General features: G+C 43.9%; 1 protein-coding gene across 7 annotated transcripts in view; it reads right to left on the minus strand.

Annotated features, from left to right (window-relative positions):
• The window catches only part of TNC (tenascin C), a 114,966-nt gene that overhangs the window by 36,057 nt on the left and 60,209 nt on the right, over nucleotides 1-18,700 (minus strand). For 4 of the 7 annotated variants that reach the window (XM_080402278.1, XM_080402282.1, XM_080402281.1 and 1 more), the window contains 9 exons: nucleotides 11,119-11,710; nucleotides 8,867-10,177; nucleotides 6,824-7,087; nucleotides 6,218-6,333; nucleotides 5,966-6,122; nucleotides 5,077-5,346; nucleotides 3,768-3,953; nucleotides 2,936-3,025; nucleotides 2,365-2,628 (listed from right to left, as the gene is read on the minus strand). In XM_080402278.1, the coding sequence (XP_080258404.1) occupies nucleotides 2,365-2,628; nucleotides 2,936-3,025; nucleotides 3,768-3,953; nucleotides 5,077-5,346; nucleotides 5,966-6,122; nucleotides 6,218-6,333; nucleotides 6,824-7,087; nucleotides 8,867-10,177; nucleotides 11,119-11,581 (3,121 nt within the window). In that variant the 5' untranslated portion in view covers nucleotides 11,582-11,710. The remainder of the gene's footprint in view (nucleotides 1-2,364; nucleotides 2,629-2,935; nucleotides 3,026-3,767; nucleotides 3,954-5,076; nucleotides 5,347-5,965; nucleotides 6,123-6,217; nucleotides 6,334-6,823; nucleotides 7,088-8,866; nucleotides 10,178-11,118; nucleotides 11,711-18,700) is intronic. The other 3 variants (XM_080402279.1, XM_080402280.1, XM_080402283.1) reach the window with 2 other exon arrangements.

Raw genomic sequence — 18,700 nt, forward strand, 5'->3', positions numbered from 1 at the left:
CATGAGTTAAAAAAGCCTTGGTCACTTGAGCTGCACTTCATCCATATGAAGAGACAGAAACAACAGAAGGCTTCTATTCTATTCTTATATTCTATACTATGGAAGAATTTGAGCTGTGTCCTCTGCTAGAGGTTCATGAGCTCAGAACATTTCAGTTGTCTGTGTGCGGAGAGTTGATATATATCAAAAGACACCAAGAAGAATGTGAGAGAGGAGGGAAGGCACCAATAGAAGACCCTCAGCTCTGGTGCTGAAAGCAACTTTACCCTCAGTGGCAGAAAATTCACTACACAAACAAATACAAAGCATTTGTGGGAAGCTCTTGAGTACCTGCCAGCAGAGAAACCTGACTGAACCATCAAGAGGCTGGGAAGAATAGAAGATGAAAAACTGGCAATTTGGAGAAGCAATGGAAACTCTGAAAAGAAAAAGTCTCAACGCTTCTGCAGTCCCTGGCTCCTTGGGGCAGCAGGGATGGCACATGCCCCTCTAAACAGCAGGACTGTCTCCTGCACCTGCCAAAGCAGAGCTGCTCCAGTCCTAGCTGGACTACTGGCATTTTCCAGTTCAATCACTCCTGTCTCTCCCTGGTTACTCCAAATACTCTCCCCAGCAGTGCAATGGACCTGAGCTCCCCATAGCTCTGCAAGAGAGGGTAAAACAACACGTTTGTTTGGCTTAGCCTGAGGACTTCAAGACTGGGAACATAGATAAAGAGGACTGACTTGAGGGTGGATCAAAAAGTAAACTGAAGCAGACCTCTTGTCTCGTACCCTACAGGCTTACAGAGGGCTGCTGCCTCCCCATGCTCATGTGTTTGGATTTGTCCGCTCCTACGCAGGAGGAAGGTCACAGAGACAGGTTATGTCAACTGCTGCTGCTGCTTCCAAGGAACCCACTGCAGAGAACACTTTGTTTACTGGCTGCTCTGAGTAAAGACTTAAAATAAATACACTGGCCAAATGAATGTATTTATAATAAAAGAAACAACACCAAAACCAAACCAGGAAAAAGAAGCCACCCTGTGGAACTCTGGAGGCTGGTGCCTGTAAGACCAGACTGTGAAATTCCACAGTATGTTGCTTCTGCCTTTTCACCCTCTGCATACGTCTTCTGAGACCACTCAGTCTTCAGACAGATGGGGGACCAGATAACTGGAAAAATCAAAGCCTGCTCACTCCTGCCACATAAACTTTCAGCTTCCTGTCATGTGTGTGCCTCAAGGCTTCCGAAGTTTTCCCCGCATTGCACGCAGGCCTGACTTATACATCAAACAAGTAATTCAGTACTGATGGTTGTCTGTAGTTGACCCCATACCACATAACCCTCTGCTGCGCTACATTCCTTGACTCTAAAAGTGTTCAGAGGTTCTGCTGGCACAAACACTACCAGGGAATATGAAAACAGGTTTGATGAGTTAAGCTGTATAGTTATTAATTTGTAAAATCCACAGCTTCTGATGTGTTTACCCGTAGATAGTCTTCAGGGAGAAAAGGATAAACACCTTGATATCCGCTAAGGACAATAATTGCAGTGCAGCTGATTCTGATTTCATTGTCTCTGCTCACTCATAGCAGTCAGGGCTTTGCCTCACAGGATTTAGCCTGAAGGCACTTAAAGATTCAGGACTGACTAGTGTTCTATACCGAGATATACCTCTGTATGCCACAATCTTCGGGTCAAAATGTTTCATAAAGAATATGAATTGAATAAGTTGTCAACTGAAACAGGTTGATTAGGATAGTTTGTACACCTGGAGATGGCAGAAACAGACCCCTTCTCTGCCGGCAAGTGTAACAGCCATGGTATGCAATGGAAACGGTGAATGTGACCTGATCTGTGGCGGTAGCCTTTCCTGCTTTTGGAGGAGCAAACTGAAAAAGGGCAACGTCAGAGCCCTGTTGACCCTGCTGGCACGTGATGGGTAGAGGCATGCTGTGAAGAGAATTCATTAGGTGGGAACAAGCAATGTTAAATACATTCTGGTTGTTCTTCCTCTTATTTTTTGGCTGTAGAAAGAAACCCTCAAATTATAAGACACAATGCACGAAAAACTGGCCTCATTTAAAACAAAAGATGAGGACTGTGTTTCGTGCAGGACAAATAGCTGAGTTCTTTGTGAGTGTTCTCAAAGGATAAACAAGAAATCATTGAGAACATGGAGCTAAACACAGTAGGTAGGGAAGTACACAGCTCTCCCTCCGCTAAGCCTATCATGCTAGACAGAGCTAAGCCTGCTCTGCAGGCAGCGGATGTTTTTCAGCAGTTCCCCAGACATGGCTTACAAAATCAGGTGAAGTTGTCCTTGGGTTAGTCATTGCCCAATGACCTGGTGCATGACCCTCATCAAAAGCTGTTACTCACCAGTTGAACCCTTGACAGTTGTGGGTTTGCTTTTGTGTCTGCCTTTCTCCGCCACCAGACTAATGGTATATTCTGTGCCTGCATCCAACCCCCGCAGGATAAAAGAGGTGCTGTCCACAGGGATCTCCACTTCATTCTTCCTTCCAGAGGGGCTAATGTAAATGAGGCGATAGCGATCAAACTTGGCCACTGGTCTTCTCCAGCGAAGGGATAAGGTGGTTTCAGTGGGGTCACTGACTTCCAGGTCCTTGGGGTTATCAAGATCTACAGGTTAAAAAAGCGAAGTTGAGGTGTCTCTGAACTGCCCTGGGACAGTTTTTCAGGCATCTGTAGACAAAGTGACATCTATACTGGCAGTCTAGCAACAGCTCAGAGTCTTATCCACCTTTTGGAGCTTTTGAAGCCCTGTTGCATAATACAGGTAGAAAGTGACAAAGTCCTTTTTTACAGACAAATCACACCAGAACAAGTTTCCCTCACTTTCATTCACTTCAGCAGGCACTGCATGGAGAAGAGGCTTCACCTGACTTGGTGTTTCCTCCAGAGCACAAAGGGAGATCAAGCTACTCACCAGTGCCAGCATTAATGGTAGCAGGAGCGCTTTCCCTGTCCTGTCTCACTGCTGTCACTCCAATGCCATATTCAGTCCCAGGCCTCAAACCTAAGGGATGAGGAATAGAAGCATGAGTTCCTGTCTCTGGAATATGCCTACGGGCAATTGTTTAAGTAAGGAAGTCTGAATGTATGCAGGGTAAGATACATGTTTTCCTGTGCATGCAGAGAATTGAGGTTTCAGTTGACCCTCCAGCTGACCTGATGCTAAATCTTTTTCCATGTATATGCCAAAGGATAAAAATTATGGCTGACTGCATTTTGGACACTGTGCAACTGCGTAATCAGAGATAGCTTCTGCTTTCCAGAGCTTGCAGTGTAGGTACTTCTGCCAAAGCAAAGCAGGTAGACATCCATGTGACACAGACAAAGTACCGTTATCTAGCCTTGCAGGCTGGTAAGGCAGCTTGCAGGTTCACAGAAAAGTTGCAGTCTGGCATCAGTAAATATCATCCCTAGCATATGCAAAAGCCTTTTGAACTCAGAGATTTGGAGCCATCTCCACAAAGACATGTAGCTACCTAGAACTTGGGGAACTGACTAGTGGGATTCAGAAATGCACACGAAAGTGAAATGGCTACATACCGTCTGTTGGCTAGTTACCCATCTGCAGGTGTGTAAATGTATATCATATGTATTTTAATTTCTTTGTATTGCTTGTACACAAAATGAGTAACCTCTGCTTGTACCTCTTACATATAGTGACCAAAAAGGCATTTTTTCACTACACTACTGTGCTCTAGGGTGATGGTAGTGGCACGATATTAATGGCAAGATCTCCATTCCCCTACCTGTGAGTGTAGCTCTGGTTGTGGCCTGATTGCCCTTTGGCACTGTGATCTCAGCGTGGTCTCCACCAGAGATGGGAGCAAACTTGATTCGATAGTTGTCAATATTTGCATGGCTGTTCTTCCACTCCAAAGTGATGCTGCTGTCTGTCTGTGACACCCTCTTCAGGTTTCTTGGAGCATCCAAGTCTGTGTTCAATCAACCAGTAAATAAATAGAAATAATTCTCTTATGACAGCAGTCTTTTATAACAGTGATTTTTAGAAGGTGAAATGATCTGAAAAAGTTAAGTTTCCTCTCACACGATACTGCTATGTTTTTAACTACATCACGCAGATTTATTTTAGCATGAAATGAAGAGTTCACTAGCTTTGGAGAAAACATCAGTGGAAGAAATTCAGCTTTATGTCTCCTGGGACAAAAATAACATTTTCAATTTTAGTAATTATTTTTCATTACAAAACAAGCTTGTGGAAAAAACATATTAGGCTGAAAATACTATTTTTCCTTTATAAATACATCAGCTTTCAAAAGGAAAAAGGCTGCCAAGAAACAACAATTTATCATCTCCAGAATTTCTGTTCAGTAAATATCTTGCGTTCATGGCTGAAAGGAACTCTAAGGCTCAAAACAAATGATGAATATTCTGTAAAAATTCAACAGGCTTTCACTGTTCAGACCTATAGTAGACTCAAATTGTGCTGTGAATGAACACATTTTTCATTTTAGGATGAAAAAGGGGGTAACTGTCTATGTATCATTTACACAGCCACCTTAATGACTCAAACCTGGCCAACATGTTAAAGGACCCACACTTTCATAATGCATTCCAAGGATCACTAAGGAGCAAAGTCAATTTTTAAAAGCGTAACAGAAAACATTTGGAGAACTAAGAAGAGAAAAAAGCAGTTCCTTTAATCTGTTATACATTTAGAAAAAACAGAAAAGTCTTAGATTGAATAGGAACCATGGAAGATATTAAGCTCAGCAGACAGACAAGCAATCCAGAGGAATTTGTTTCCTGAACTAGAGATTTAGGGTATAATGAGCAAAAGCTTCTAAGAGACTTAATACCATAATTCCCATTTTCAAAATACATTTAGATACTTGGAGGGGTCTAAATATTTTGCCGAGCCAGTAAGGTCTATAAGGCAAAGAGAAACATTCTCCACTTTCATGTACCTCTATAATGGTGCTGATTCTGTGTTGATGCAGTAACTATCAACTGAAGCAACAGGATACAAATAGCGTAGGAAATTAATGGTGATTACATTACTTCCCAGAAGTTTGGATTGGTTTCCCAGCTCCTTACCTGTGAAAAAGACTTCTTTCATGGGGTCGCTTTCCATGTCCCCTCGACGAGAGATGAGCGTCACTTCATATTCTGTGTGCGGCCTCAGGTTTCCAATAGAGTATTGGTTTTCATCTTCAGAAAGGTCAATAGTTGTCCTGTCCCCTGGAACATCCTTTGGGCCATAAATGAGCTCTATGCCTTCGATTTCAGCCAGGGGTTTGGACCACGTGATAAGAGCTGTGGTGTCTGTGACATCTTTTGCCTCGATCTGGCTAGGGGCATCAAGCTCTGTTAACAAAAAGCAAAAAAAAAAAAAAGTTTTTTTAAAGGAAATTTTGCCAGAAAAATCATACACATTCTTGTGCTTTTAATTGATGATTCAGAGCAAAATTAAAATGAGTGGCTTCTACCAACTGAAGATTATCTTCATTTACTTTCTTCCTTTACTTTCTATAGTTGAAGAAAGTGCCAAATGGACTCAGTTCATCAGAAGCAAATTCATCAAAATTCATTACCATTAGGAGCTGCCAAAGGAAAGACAGACAGGCAGCCTAAGAGGTTCTCCATCTGCACAATAGAAACTCTCCTTTAAATAATTTCTTCATGCAAATATCACCAGGGTGAAAGAAATTCTAGTTCCTGTTGATGTACTTTTTGAAAAAGAATAAAAATGTATAGCACTTGCTACCTGCTAGCTAAACATAAATTTCCTTTCCTCTTCTAACAGGTAGCATGGACAGGATTTAATTTCTCCTCATGTATTCTTCATTAACAGCTCCACACTACTTTTTTCCACCCTATCAATTCACAGTGTAGAACTTGGCTTTCTCTTTGTTTAAAACCTCCCTAGGCCACCCCAAACAGCAGTGGTTTTATGGGTGGCACTACAAACACAGGCTGTGCTTACTTGTGGTTATCACTCTGGATAGTCCTGGTCCTCTGGTGTTGTTTTTCACTATATGAAGGGACACATTATACTGTTGCCCTGGTGCCAAACCTGGCTGCATGTAAGATGTCTCTGGCCTTTTCAAGCTGCTGGTTATATCTCCGTTATCATCCTTTTTCTGTAACACATGGGACAATCAGTCGGTATAAATACAAGAAATCCAGGATCTTGCACTTATGTACGGCCTCTGTACAAGAGACACTGCTTCCTCACCATGTTACGGAAGACCAGCTCCCAGCCATCAAATGAAAAGTTCAGAGGATCCCACTCCACCTGGACAGATGTTTCTTTAACGGATTTGAATTTCAGACCTTCTGGAGCCGGCAGATCTGTGACAGAAAAGGATATCATTACATGAGCTACAGGTTCCCACCGACGGGGCACTGCGGGTGGGACATCCTTCCACCACTGTAACTACCTGCCAGGCAGCTATCTGCAGCTAATATGTTTAAACTCTCTTCCCAGCCAGTTATTCTGCCTTTGGAGAGACCTTTCTCTGCCCTATTTTAGATGTCACCTTAGAGTAAACCGAATTTGGCCCTAGAAATCTCTTTTTCTACCCTCTTCAAAGAAGCCTAGAGAGGACATTTGAAGCTAAGCAAGATGAATCCTGCCCCAGATCTCTAAAAATGAGCACAGTGACAGAAGTCAAAGAGCACCTTTTGAGGCTGTGGTGTGCACAATACAGAAAGGAACATGAACAGCAAATGAATTGAAAATAGAAAATACAAAAGAATTAATACCCTAAAAAAAAAGGATGCAAATAAATACATACAATGGAATAGACAAAACAATGAATACAGGGAATATTAAACGCACATGTTGCTACCCTGGCACTGACTGGAATACTCTTCTTGTTTTTAAGGATTGCAAAAACACGGATAAAGTATTCTACACCCGGCTCCAGCTCATGAATAGTGGCAGCTGTCTGGTTTCCTGGCACGGTGAACTGCATATCTAAGCCACCACTACTGGTAGGGACGTAGGTGATGAGGTACTTATTGACGAGATTCTCATGCTTCCATTCCAGATTTACAGTTTTATCTGTTACGTTTGTCACGGTCAGCTCAGTTGGAGGAGACACTAGGAAGGGGAAAAAAAACAAAACAAACTTATAAGAAATTTTCTAGGCTCAGAAAATAATGACTTACCCAGTTGCACATTTTCCCAGGAGCAGATTATAAGAATCATCTAACCAACAGGGGACGGGGAAGCCATGTCACACAAATTAGGCACTTGAAGAAAGGAATGTTCAGCTGATGAAGGCTACAGACATCTCCAAAAGTCGTGAGCCAATTCCTGCTCTCACACTTGCACACAACCTATGGCTGACTGTGTTCCAGCTTCTCCGTTCATGGCTACTGCACAAGACTATTATAGCTGGGTCCCTAGGGATTCAGACGTTTAATTCAACTGCCAGAAGCACATGATTTTATAGCTAGAAGTCCTAGGGTTTGCAAAGATTTTCCAAAGTAAAATAAAACATGATTATTTTTGTAAATACTTACAATAGATTACTCCACATTTGCATGTACAAGAGCACAAAATGTGGTTTAGGAGTCTTCCAGAAGGAGGAGATGAAAACATGGAATTTCTTTTCAAGGGTACTCATTGTCTTTTATAATGTTCCCGCCCCCTAATATTCTTTGATTACTCTACAAAGGTCTTAGGTTCCAAAATCTCTCTCCTGGGATCTACTAAAGAAAACTACCTCATTAATAGTGTAATGCCTGTCACTATCTAGCTGCCAAAATTTTCTATCAATTTCCATAGAGTCAGTGGTACTGGGAAACTAAGTGCACGTTTTTATAGCTAAGTTTCCACTGCAGCTGATTCCACGATTTTACTCTAAGCTTTTGTCAGATCTCACATACACACACACACATCTATATAAATATATATATAAAAGTAAACATCAGGTTTTACTTTGGTTAGAAAAATCACTTTGGCCAATTGGAAGATGGTGAAGGCCCCTGTAATAACCCTGAAAGCTTGCACTGCAATATTTACAACACCTGGCAATTGTTCCATGGTGGCAGTCGTCTCTGTACGGATCACCTCAGGATGTTGCTTTTGTGTGCCTTGCCTCCACTATGCCCTCTGCCTCCACCAGGGCTCTAGTTCAGTGATCTACCTTCAAAGCAAAGCCAATGAGACCCTGAGGTCTGTCAGTGTATACTGTCAGTGCTGTGTTGTTCATTTTCACCTCCTACAATAGTGATAGCATTGTAAATCAGCCACTTTTCTTATCCATCCAGCATGAGACAGCGAACCAGAACCTGGTTGTAAGAAACATTTGATACCCAGGCTCTTTATTCACTGACATTCATTATCTATGTTATCTCATTCCTGCAAAGTCTTATTCTTTAGTCAAAATTCAGGCCCTATTCTTTTGACTGACTGATCCTGCTGAATACCTAGTAAGACGACTCTGGATACATCTCCCTCTTCTCTGTAGCTAGAACAGTTTCTTGCAGATGCAATTTTTTTTTAGCAGCAAGAGGTACTATGAGAAGCTGAAAGGTCACGGTGACAAACCCCAGCCAGTGCTAGCTCCAGCAACATTGTGGTGGGAGCAAACTTGAAGGTAACAAATGGACTGCAGCACCATTATCAGCCTGCTGGCTAGCTGACCACAAAAAGTCACTACCAATATAGCCCTGAAAAGCAAGGGAGGCCAAGATCCTGCTGCTGCTGGTGCTACTGCTCTGATTCAGCTGTTTGGACTATGATAAAGAAAGGTGGCAACAGGGCCCAGCTATATGGAAAAGGTTTCCAGAGCCTCCGAGGCTGCTGGATGGACGTGGATGGACACGGGAAATTACCCAGGGGAAGTGGTTCAAAAGGGACATTGCAACCTACCATCAGAGCAGTCATCCCCCATGTAACCATCCTCACAGACACACCGTCCGTCGATGCAGCGGCCCACATTGTTGCAGTCATTGGGGCAGGTCTGTTCACGGCAGTCCTCCCCCGTGAAGCCCTCCTGGCACACACAGCGCCCATCAACGCAGCGCCCACGCTGGTGGCAGTCATTGGGGCAGGACAGCTCGCCACAGTCCTCCCCCGTGAAACTGTTGTCACACTCACAGCGCCCCTCCACACAGCGCCCGCGGTTGTGGCAGTCTTCGGGGCACCGCAGCTCCCCACAGTCCTCTCCGGTGTACCCCTCGTCACACACACACTGCCCATTGACACAGAGCCCGTGGTTGTTGCAGTCGTTGGGGCACCGCAGCTTGCCACAGTCCACCCCGATGAATCCCTCATGGCACACGCACTGCCCGTTGACGCAGCGCCCGCGGTTGTTGCAGTCCCCGGGGCACCGCAGCTCCCCGCAGTCCTCACCGATGAAACCCTCGTGGCACACACACTGCCCATTGACGCAGCGACCATGATTGTGGCAGTCGTTGGGGCACCGCAGCTCCCCGCAGTCCTCGCCCAGGTAGCCCTCGTGGCAGATGCAGCGGCCACCCACACAGCGCCCACGGTTGTGGCAGTCCTTTGGGCACCTCCTCTCGCTGCAGTCGTCCCCCACGAAGCCCTCGTGGCAGACGCACAGCCCATTCTCGCAGCGCCCGTTGCTGTTGCAGTTGTTGGGGCAGGTCAGCTCCCCGCAGTCCTCCCCAGTGAAGCCCTCCTCGCAGAAGCAGGTCCCGTTGACACAGCGCCCACGGTCAAAGCAGTCGTTGGGGCAGATGAGCTCGCTGCAGTCCTCGCCAGTGTAGCCCTCGTTGCAGACGCACTCGTTGTCCATGCAGCGCCCGCGGTTGTGGCAGTTGTTGGGGCAGAGGGGCTCGCTGCAGTCGTCACCAGTGAAACCCTCATGGCACACACAGCGCCCGCCCACGCACCTCCCGTGCACGCACCCCTGGGAGCAGAGCTCTTCGCTGCAGTCTGGGCCCGTGTACCCCTCGAAGCACACGCAAACCCCATCCATGCACTTGCCTTGGTCGTTGCAGTCGGACGGGCAGGTGGCCTGGCTGCAGTCCTCGCCGGTGAAGCCTTCGGTGCAGAGGCACCTGCCCTGGACACAGAGGCCCTGGTTGAAGCAGTTGCGCGGGCAGTCGGGCTCGGAGCAGTTGGGGCCTTTCCAGCCAGGCTCACACACGCAGCCGCAGATCTCGATGCTGTAGTTGCCGTGTCCGCTGCAATAGGGTGTTGTGTCCAGCTGACCTGTACCAACGATCCAGAAAACCCATTACTCCCCTCGGGTCTGGGATACATTAAACCAGTGTGGCACATATGACCTAAAAGGGATCTGATTTTTCAAGCTCCCTACAGGACATAACTTCCAGAATCTCCAAAGCTTTTAAATGAGAATCCCTCCATCTTCCTCCGATGAGCTTTAGTTTAGCAGGAATGCTTTAATTCGCATTAGTAGCAGGGAAGAGCTCCTGTCAACTACTTGGTAAACGAGCACGCTGGATTCCTCTGGCCTTCTCAAAATCCCTCTTCAACTGACTGAGCAGCTTTCCTGCCTGCTCCATCAGGGCATTACTCACCAATTCACTCCAGAACATCAAAAGCCAGGCAGCATGGTGTATCCTCAGCTGTGAGTCTGGCTTTGTGCTCAGAGGGACAGAGTACTACTGAGAAGACCCGTGTGTTCTCTCTTGTTTGAGCAATCCCCTACCACAGTTTAAAAAAAATCCTGGAAGGATACCTTTCCCCCCCTTCTCTAACTGTTTGTGCTTGTCTATTGCCTTATGCCCTGCTGTATTTTTATTGGTTTCTATTAAAGAAAACTTGGAAGCAAACCTGGTTACATTGGCAGCTTATTCAAAGGGACAAAACATAGAGCCAAGAGCTTGGACTATATGAGTTTTAATCTTAACTCTGACATAGACTGTCACCCTGCCCAAATGTCGTACATGCTTGGTGCCACAGCTACAAAGCAGCCCAGGCAGACTTCTGACCCACAGATTCATCAAACCACAAAACTGTGAATGAACATATCTTGCAAGCTGGCCAAATACATTCCCAGTTTTGGTTACGGTTCAAATTTAACAGGTTGACTTTTGCTCATTCGCGAAACAGATCTGAGTATCTACTCTAAACAAGATCTACAGCCAGCACAAGAATTTCCTCAAGAGCAGTTCCCCTGTCTGCCTTACCTTCTACTGCCTGGGAATTAGGACAGCATCCAGCCCCGCTGGCACACTGCTCCCGAAGGGAGGATACCAGCCCCTCCAGCTCCTCTAGCCTGCTCAGCAGATCCTTAATGTCTGGGGCAGCTGCACAGCCGCAAGCCCGGCGGGGAATGTTAATACGGTGTGTGAAGACAATCTGGTTCTCCTCATTCACTGTGTGCTCCTCATAATTCTTGACAGGCTCAATTTCTGCCTTCAGGTCTTCGTCGCCACTTGCTGTGTCCAGGTCCACAGAGCAAAGGGAGCCAACAGGCAGCTTAATGTTGTAGACGTGGTTAAAAACCACAGGCTGGTTATCCTCTGGCAAGGTCATGTTTAGCCCAGCCTTCCGCTTCTGCCGGATAGTTCGCTTGATGACTCCGCCATTGACATCCTGGGACAGCAAAGCTAAGATCACACAGGCCAAAACCTGGGTGGGGAGTCCCATGGCAGTGGTCAGTTCCTTTTCAAAGCTGATGGAGTCTATATATGTTTGGCCTTTGTAATCTGGAGCAGAAACCGGAGAGCCAGTTCAGACCACGTTGGATATCCCTTCCTTTCCTTGTGCACTTGTTGCCTAAAAGACAAAGGAGCAGTGTAAGGGATGAACCACAGCTACACCACCCAATAAAAGGCCTATGACACCAAATGCGGGCCGACATCCTTAAAGAACGTGGCTGGGTGCTACTCAGCGTACCACCTCACTTCACCCAAGCTGCTGAGCTTGTTCTTATATATAACATCAGTGCATTACCTTGTTTTCCAAGATCTCAGTGTGCTTGTGAACAGAATGTCACAAGACACGAATCTTGAAGGAAGCTACTGTTATTTCCCATTTAGAGCAAGCATATTGGAGTATGGAAGGTTTAACCACCTCAAGCAGAAGACCAAGTGGAATTGCCTCAAGCAGACACCTGCTGAGTTTCATCTCAACTGAAAACACTACTTTGGGATGGAGGTAGCTAAAACAAATACATGTTCTGTTATGATTCAACTGATGGTAAAAGTCTGTAGTTCCTTCACCCATTAGTCTGCTGCTTGAAGGCTACTGACGGCTGGCTCACGTAAGAAACTCGAGAGGCTGTCAGAAGGTATATCGACACTACTAAGTCATTGCAGACCTTTTCCATATGCTTTAAATTATACCAGTTGGTTGGGAATCCAAACTCCAGGGCTTGTAGCCCAGTAGAAGTTTCACTATACTGATGATTTGTCTACAGCATGAAGATAAATGGAGCTCTCTGGGGAACACTGGAGGTTGAAGGTTCTGATGTCAATGCCTGTATCATAGCTAGCAGTATTCTAGCTCAGAAGTAGTGAGATGCAACAGGTGAGACTCTAACAAAGGAGGCACAATGTAATAAACAGCAATAAAAATACATGTGCACACGCACACACAATAAAAAGGGAGAGGAAGACAAGGAAAAGAAATCCTTTGAGTATGTAAGTCCTTCAGGAAAGAAAGCCATACATCAATACAGGTGTAAAACCATCTTTTTAGCAACCAATACGCATTTCCACTAGACAACATTTCCCATTGTCTGATCTTCCATCAGCTGTAATACAATAGCTCGCTTATGGGTACAAACACCTAGCTGGGCTGTACGAGCTCTTTCTGAAACTGATTATTTTCAGTTAGCTTCAGTATTTCCTCTTCCTCCTCAGTCTGTCCCTGTTCCTTTCATATAAGCCAGGGGAGCTAAGAGACGTCTGTTGACTTCCATGCAGAATCAACCCCTCAGCATGTAGAGTGAGAACGAAAAGCAGCTAATGGACTGGCTAAACAAGCACACCTAATAAATGTCAATTTAACTTTGCTTTTCTTTCTACACCCAGAAAACCTTGGTTAAACGGTTAGCTCAGTGACTGTGTTTTAACTAGCTGTAAGCTAGTGAAATGCCAGTAATGGAGGAAATAGCAATTTATTCTCTAAACACCACTGTTTTGATGATAATTCATTTGTCAGATGAAAGACTGGCTTCTTCCACCATTCTGCCTCCCCCAAAGTGTAGAGATAATTCCTTTCCCGTGCTATTCCTGATGCTTTTGTGGAAGAATGACAATAATACGTCAGACACTTTACTGAAGTTAATTTTCTGTAGACAATGTTGAGCTCACAAAGAGTGAATTTCACCTTTTATTGGGGAATAAACCAGAAGTAAACAAGCAGCAGCGGAGGCTTTTTTTTTTTCTTGCCATGGAAAAGCATTCAGCTTTAAGCCACTTCTAACGCTTACCCCATTTGTTCAAGTATGTCTGCAACCCTTGTCTGCACCAGAAGACAACACAAGGTAGCTAATAAAGAATAACAGAGGCAGACATGATCCAGGTCTCATTTGTGACTCAGGCCAATCCCTAAATTGGGTTGCCAGCTCATGAAACATGTTCAGGACAGCATTTGAGGTAAGATTTTATGCTCAAGCACTCCCACTCGGGGTTTACAAATTGCTTTCCATACAGTGAGATTCCATGTACTACACACTTTTTGCCCTGAGACAGGGTCATCTAGCTAAAATTGGTGCCTAATCCTCAAGCAGCTATTTAAGGGACAGGCTGCTTGACAGATGTATCACCAATGGAAAATGGAATAAACTGGAAGCAGCTCTACACCTAATTCCCACTGAATTTTACTGAAAGTCAACCATCAATTTCTTTATGGTTTTTGTAAATCCCAGTCTACAAGAATATGTGCCTTGACCAAACCAAGAAAATTGATTGCAGCTTCTCTGCTGACTGACATGAGTTTACACATCATTTTATGATGGTACAAACTGTTATTTTTAAAATATAAAATATAAAATTAGAAAATGAAAAATATACTTCTGACAAGAGCCACTGTCACTGTTACCTTCACTGATGATGAAAACCACATGAACATCATTACTTTTACTGGATGCTCGTTGCTCTATTGAGTTGGCCAAACCTCAGCCTACAGATGATACTGGAAGACTTAATGTATCTTAGCTGACATCCTTTTGAAGTTTATGAAGAAACATTGTGATGGTCTAGGAGAAGCATTCCCCAGCATCTGAGCTGTGACCTCAGTGTTTTGACACCTAGTGTGATATCTGAGCTAATTTACATCAGGTGTTTCTCATCTGATCTGCCAAGGATCCAGCATGATTAGCTGAGCTCCACTCCTAGATCTGAGATCTACAGAACAAGACACTTTCATAGTCATATTTTTGGCTGGGAGAATAAAGACAACATCCTTCTCTTTAACTCCCATTCCTCAAACATATCTAAACAATAGCTCAGACCGTGATGGACCACCCAGGAACAGGCTGTTCTAGAGACAGATGGAAGCCACAGCAACTGTCAGGCTCTGTTGTCCCTTTGGTTTTCCCCATTTTCTTCCCCTCAGAACAGTTCATGTAGATTGTATTTTAAACCTGCTTCTTGGAGACATACTCTCTCTATTTTCTTTGCAGACATCAGTTGCCAGATTATTAACAGACTTGTCAATAAAGACCTAGAAGTCTTGCAGCAAGAGTTTGCAAAAGAAGATGGCACTTCTCGTCATAAGTTTGGCCTTGCTGTAACGCATATAAAAAGGAGCTGGGTGTGTTTGTACCGTATCTCTCAGGTATGTGGAGAGGCTTGTAGGACCAAGAATGTGTCTGGTTTTGACAAGGACTTTGTCTAATACAGAATATTACTCATCCTAATGAACTGTGCCCCTCATGCTGGAAGATTATGAAGATAATACAGATTTTTTCATCCCAGCCACGAGCTAAACTTGTTGTTTCCTCTCTACTCCTCGGTCTTGCCTGGCTCAGGCCATGTTATTATTCACTTTAGAGGGGTCTCTTGCCTATTAAAAAAAAAAGAGACTATGAATTGGCAAGCTAATCATGGCATCTATGTAGTACCAGCTGATGCAGAAACACATTGAGGAAGAAAAAAATTCCTTGCCTTGTATGAACACTAACTATAGAAGTTAGATGTTTTCCCAAAGAGAATAAAAAGACCATTTCTGGAAGAACACTTGTTTAAAACCTGATCAGTAGCTAATAATACTCTTAATAATATGTGCTGGAAGTCAGATGGGCTGTCAATAGCACAAAGAAAAGGAATAGTTTTCATTTCCACTGCAGCCCTTTCATCTGAGGATCTGAAAGCACATCATAGTCTGGCTGTCAAAAGCTGAAAAAACGTTAAGGTTATCTTTTTTTGTTTAGACATCCCCCCTCCCAACACCAGAACTTTTCCGGGACCTTTCCATTTAATTAGAAATTTGTTTCTTACTAGGAAATTTTCAATCAGTCTTTAAAAAAACCCCAGGAATCCTGACTCCCAGGGAATACTAAGCAAAGGTAATGTATGAAAATTTTCCTTCCCCAAAGATATATTTGCTGGAAACCAGCAGGTGTGAGAAACTAAATTAATGTTTGCATAGTTTAAAGTTGTAGTGTACCACTCCAGCTTCTCTTGAAAATTCAGGAGTGGCAGAGTTGTGAGATGATTTGTGGGTATATGGAGTGATAAATATGCAGATGAGAACTCTGTGTGATTTCAATCAAAACAGATTGCAGCAATGAAGAAATGGAGGTGTTAAAAAGTATCTCAGCTGTCCTTCGCAAAGGAGGCAGAAGGCTGATTAGATTTGCTCAGACACCCTCTACATGTCATGACTTGGAAATTAGACTTCAAAAAGGCAGAGGGGGGCAGGGGGAGAGAGAAAAAAGAAAACGAATCCTCCTTTAAAGAGATACTTTCAACATTACAGCAAGAAGGGATCAAATATTGTTAGTATATATTGGATTTAAGCACATCGTGTTAAGATCTATATAAAAGTAGCAATGGGCTGGATTCTGACAGAGAGGAAGGCTCAGATGGAGAAGAACCATAGCCCTCTACGGAAAGCACAAAAAGGTACATTTTGAAATTTGTTAATTGCCAATCCCAAAATAGTTTTCTGGGATCTGTTAACCGAAGAAACTCCATGTTTCAAGAATTTCTACCAAGGCATGACCTGGCCATCTATTCCCTCAAGACTGGGGTATCCAGCAGTGCGCGTGTAGGCATGGGCATCATGATATCATGGAGCTCTTCCCTTTGTCTATCGCCATACAAATGAGCCTTGTTAGGAATTTGATCTGACCTGGAATACTCTCCCTTTGCAGGCAGGGGAATTTGTGCATTTTCTACAAGGAACACAAGCAGCGCTATTACAGAGGATTAATGAATTGAAACTGTCTGCCAGAATGCATTTTTACAAGGCTTCAAAAGATGCAACCTCTTAAAGAAAAAGTGTTAACATAGCTTTTCCAAGAGCATGTGACTTTTGAGGCTCCAGGCATCTTCTCACACACAAATGGATCATTGAAACTTTCTCAAAGAAAGGAACTGGGGAGGGCAGCTGAAAGTTTTGACATGGCAGGCCAAAACACGAACAGTTCTGACTTCATAGTCTTTCACTGCTGTTTCCATACATTTATAACTACAGAAAATAATTTTCTTTCCATTCCCAATTCCAACAGGGCAAAGGAATCAGCAGGGATACTCAGTGTAGGTCAAACTCCATTAAATCACAGAAAAGAGCAGAAATTCATAACTGTCCTAAACCATCACTACCAAACCTTTCCAGCAGAAATGATCAAAGCCAAACTGTTACGTCCCCCCCTCCCCCCGCTGCCTCCTTCTTTATTTACATTGTATTCATTCTAAGGAAAAGAATTTTCAGGCAGCCAAATCTTAAGTGATTCAGAAAATTCATTGTGTTTCCCAAGGCTCACAGAGAAAGTGTGTGCAAAGAAATGTTGCAATTGTTTCAACACCAATTAGGCACCACAGATCTGAATAGGTCCCTAGGATGTGGAGCTCCAAAGGGAAATACACATCATTTGGAAATTTTGTTCCGAGTCTTAAATCGACTGCATGAAGAGAGGAAAAAAAGGAATATAATTATCAAAGAAAAATGGAAGAAACCGATTCCCTCGTTCTCAAAAGTTCGAACAGATGAAATGCAGTGTGATGAGCTGTAACCCATCCAGCTTCCAAGCTGCGCTGGAAACCTCTATTCAAACCTCTATAGAAATGCCTCTATCTGAACAGCTTCACTTCTACCTCCATGGCCAATTCATGAAGAAAAAACATCTAGCCTGTACTCTACAGTTTTTTATATAAGAAATCCAGCATGTGGAAAACCCACAAACAACTGTGGATCTGGATGCAGTGATACCCGCCTGCACCCTTTTATAAATGGCAAAACGCCAAGGCACTGGTTTGAAAGCCTTTGCCACCCCACCCTGCTCCAGACTTGCAGAATGAACCTGCTCCTAGAAGTTAAAAGGAAATAAAAGCATTAACCGAAAAGATCTTGCTGTCTACAGGTGTCCAACAGCAGCAAAAAAGAGGGAGAGGCAGAGAGGAAACAACCAGGAAGGACTTGTTTAACTAGAGAAGTCTGAAGATACAAGGTGACCAGGTACTACAATCCTAATTTACCTTACAGAAATGGTTCAGTGATGTCCATAGCCCCAGAACAAGGGCCCCATGGTCCATGTGTGCTGCAGGTGTAGCAGAAAGCCTTTTCTCTGTAAGTTTGTATTTATCATGGACAAGCAAAGTATCATTCCTCCACTTTAAATATGGAAAACTGAAGCACAGAGAGGCTGGCGCTGAGACAGCCAAGCTCTGGGAAGCCTCTGCATTTTGCTCTAAGTATTTTACCCACTGCAAGGCTGGCCAAGCTGAGCCAGCCTTGCTGAGTCTCATCGCAGTAGTTAAAACACAACCACCTCCCAGAAGGCATTTATAGCGCCTTACAGCACCAGACCCGAATACCACACCTCTTTTCATGATTCTGCCTTTATGTCTTAAATACTTTTTATTTCAGGGCAGACCGCCAGTTTGCGTTTGATGTGGGTAAGCATCCACAACTCAGAGCTCTGGATGCACCCTGAGGCAACCTGTGTTTCATCTAGGGCTGGCATCACACATCTAAGAGCAGCCACCTTCACAGGAGCGAGCACACTCACAAATAACGGCACTTTGAATGCAGATATGGGAACTGATTTGCACAGTTAATTTATGATTAACTTCTAAGTTCTTATAGATCAGAGGGTTCATGTGCAGAATGCATCCATCGCACGTTCTGAGGGCCTTGCCTATGCCGCTGGAATGACTAATAAAAACAAAACAAATTTTAGATCATCATAAAAGAATCCTACAGTAGATCCTGGCGATCACTAGCATTGCGATTAGATTTATACCTCAGACTGTTTCCAAGAACAGTAATTACAACGAATACATTGACGTTTTTTGCCCCATCCAGCCCCTGAGGTCCTGCATTAAACATCACTCAGCTAAGCATGAACTCCTCACTCCAGTTAGTATTTAATTTTTGGCTTTGTCTCTTAGATGACATTTCTACTTTGGGGAAGCTGTGTAGTCTCTGGTTCACAGATCCTACTGTATGTCATTTTTAAATGAAACTATTTGGATTCATTTTAGCCTCCGCCCATTCTACCTTGGCTGAAAAGCAGCATATAGACAGGGCTTCGCCAAGGCTGTTTTGGAAGGAATTTTAATTAATTGCTTTGTGTACAATTTAGAATTTAGC

The sequence above is a fragment of the Falco punctatus genome (assembly GCF_963210335.1).
Source record: "Falco punctatus genome assembly, chromosome: 9".
Lineage (NCBI taxonomy): Eukaryota > Metazoa > Chordata > Aves > Falconiformes > Falconidae > Falco > Falco punctatus.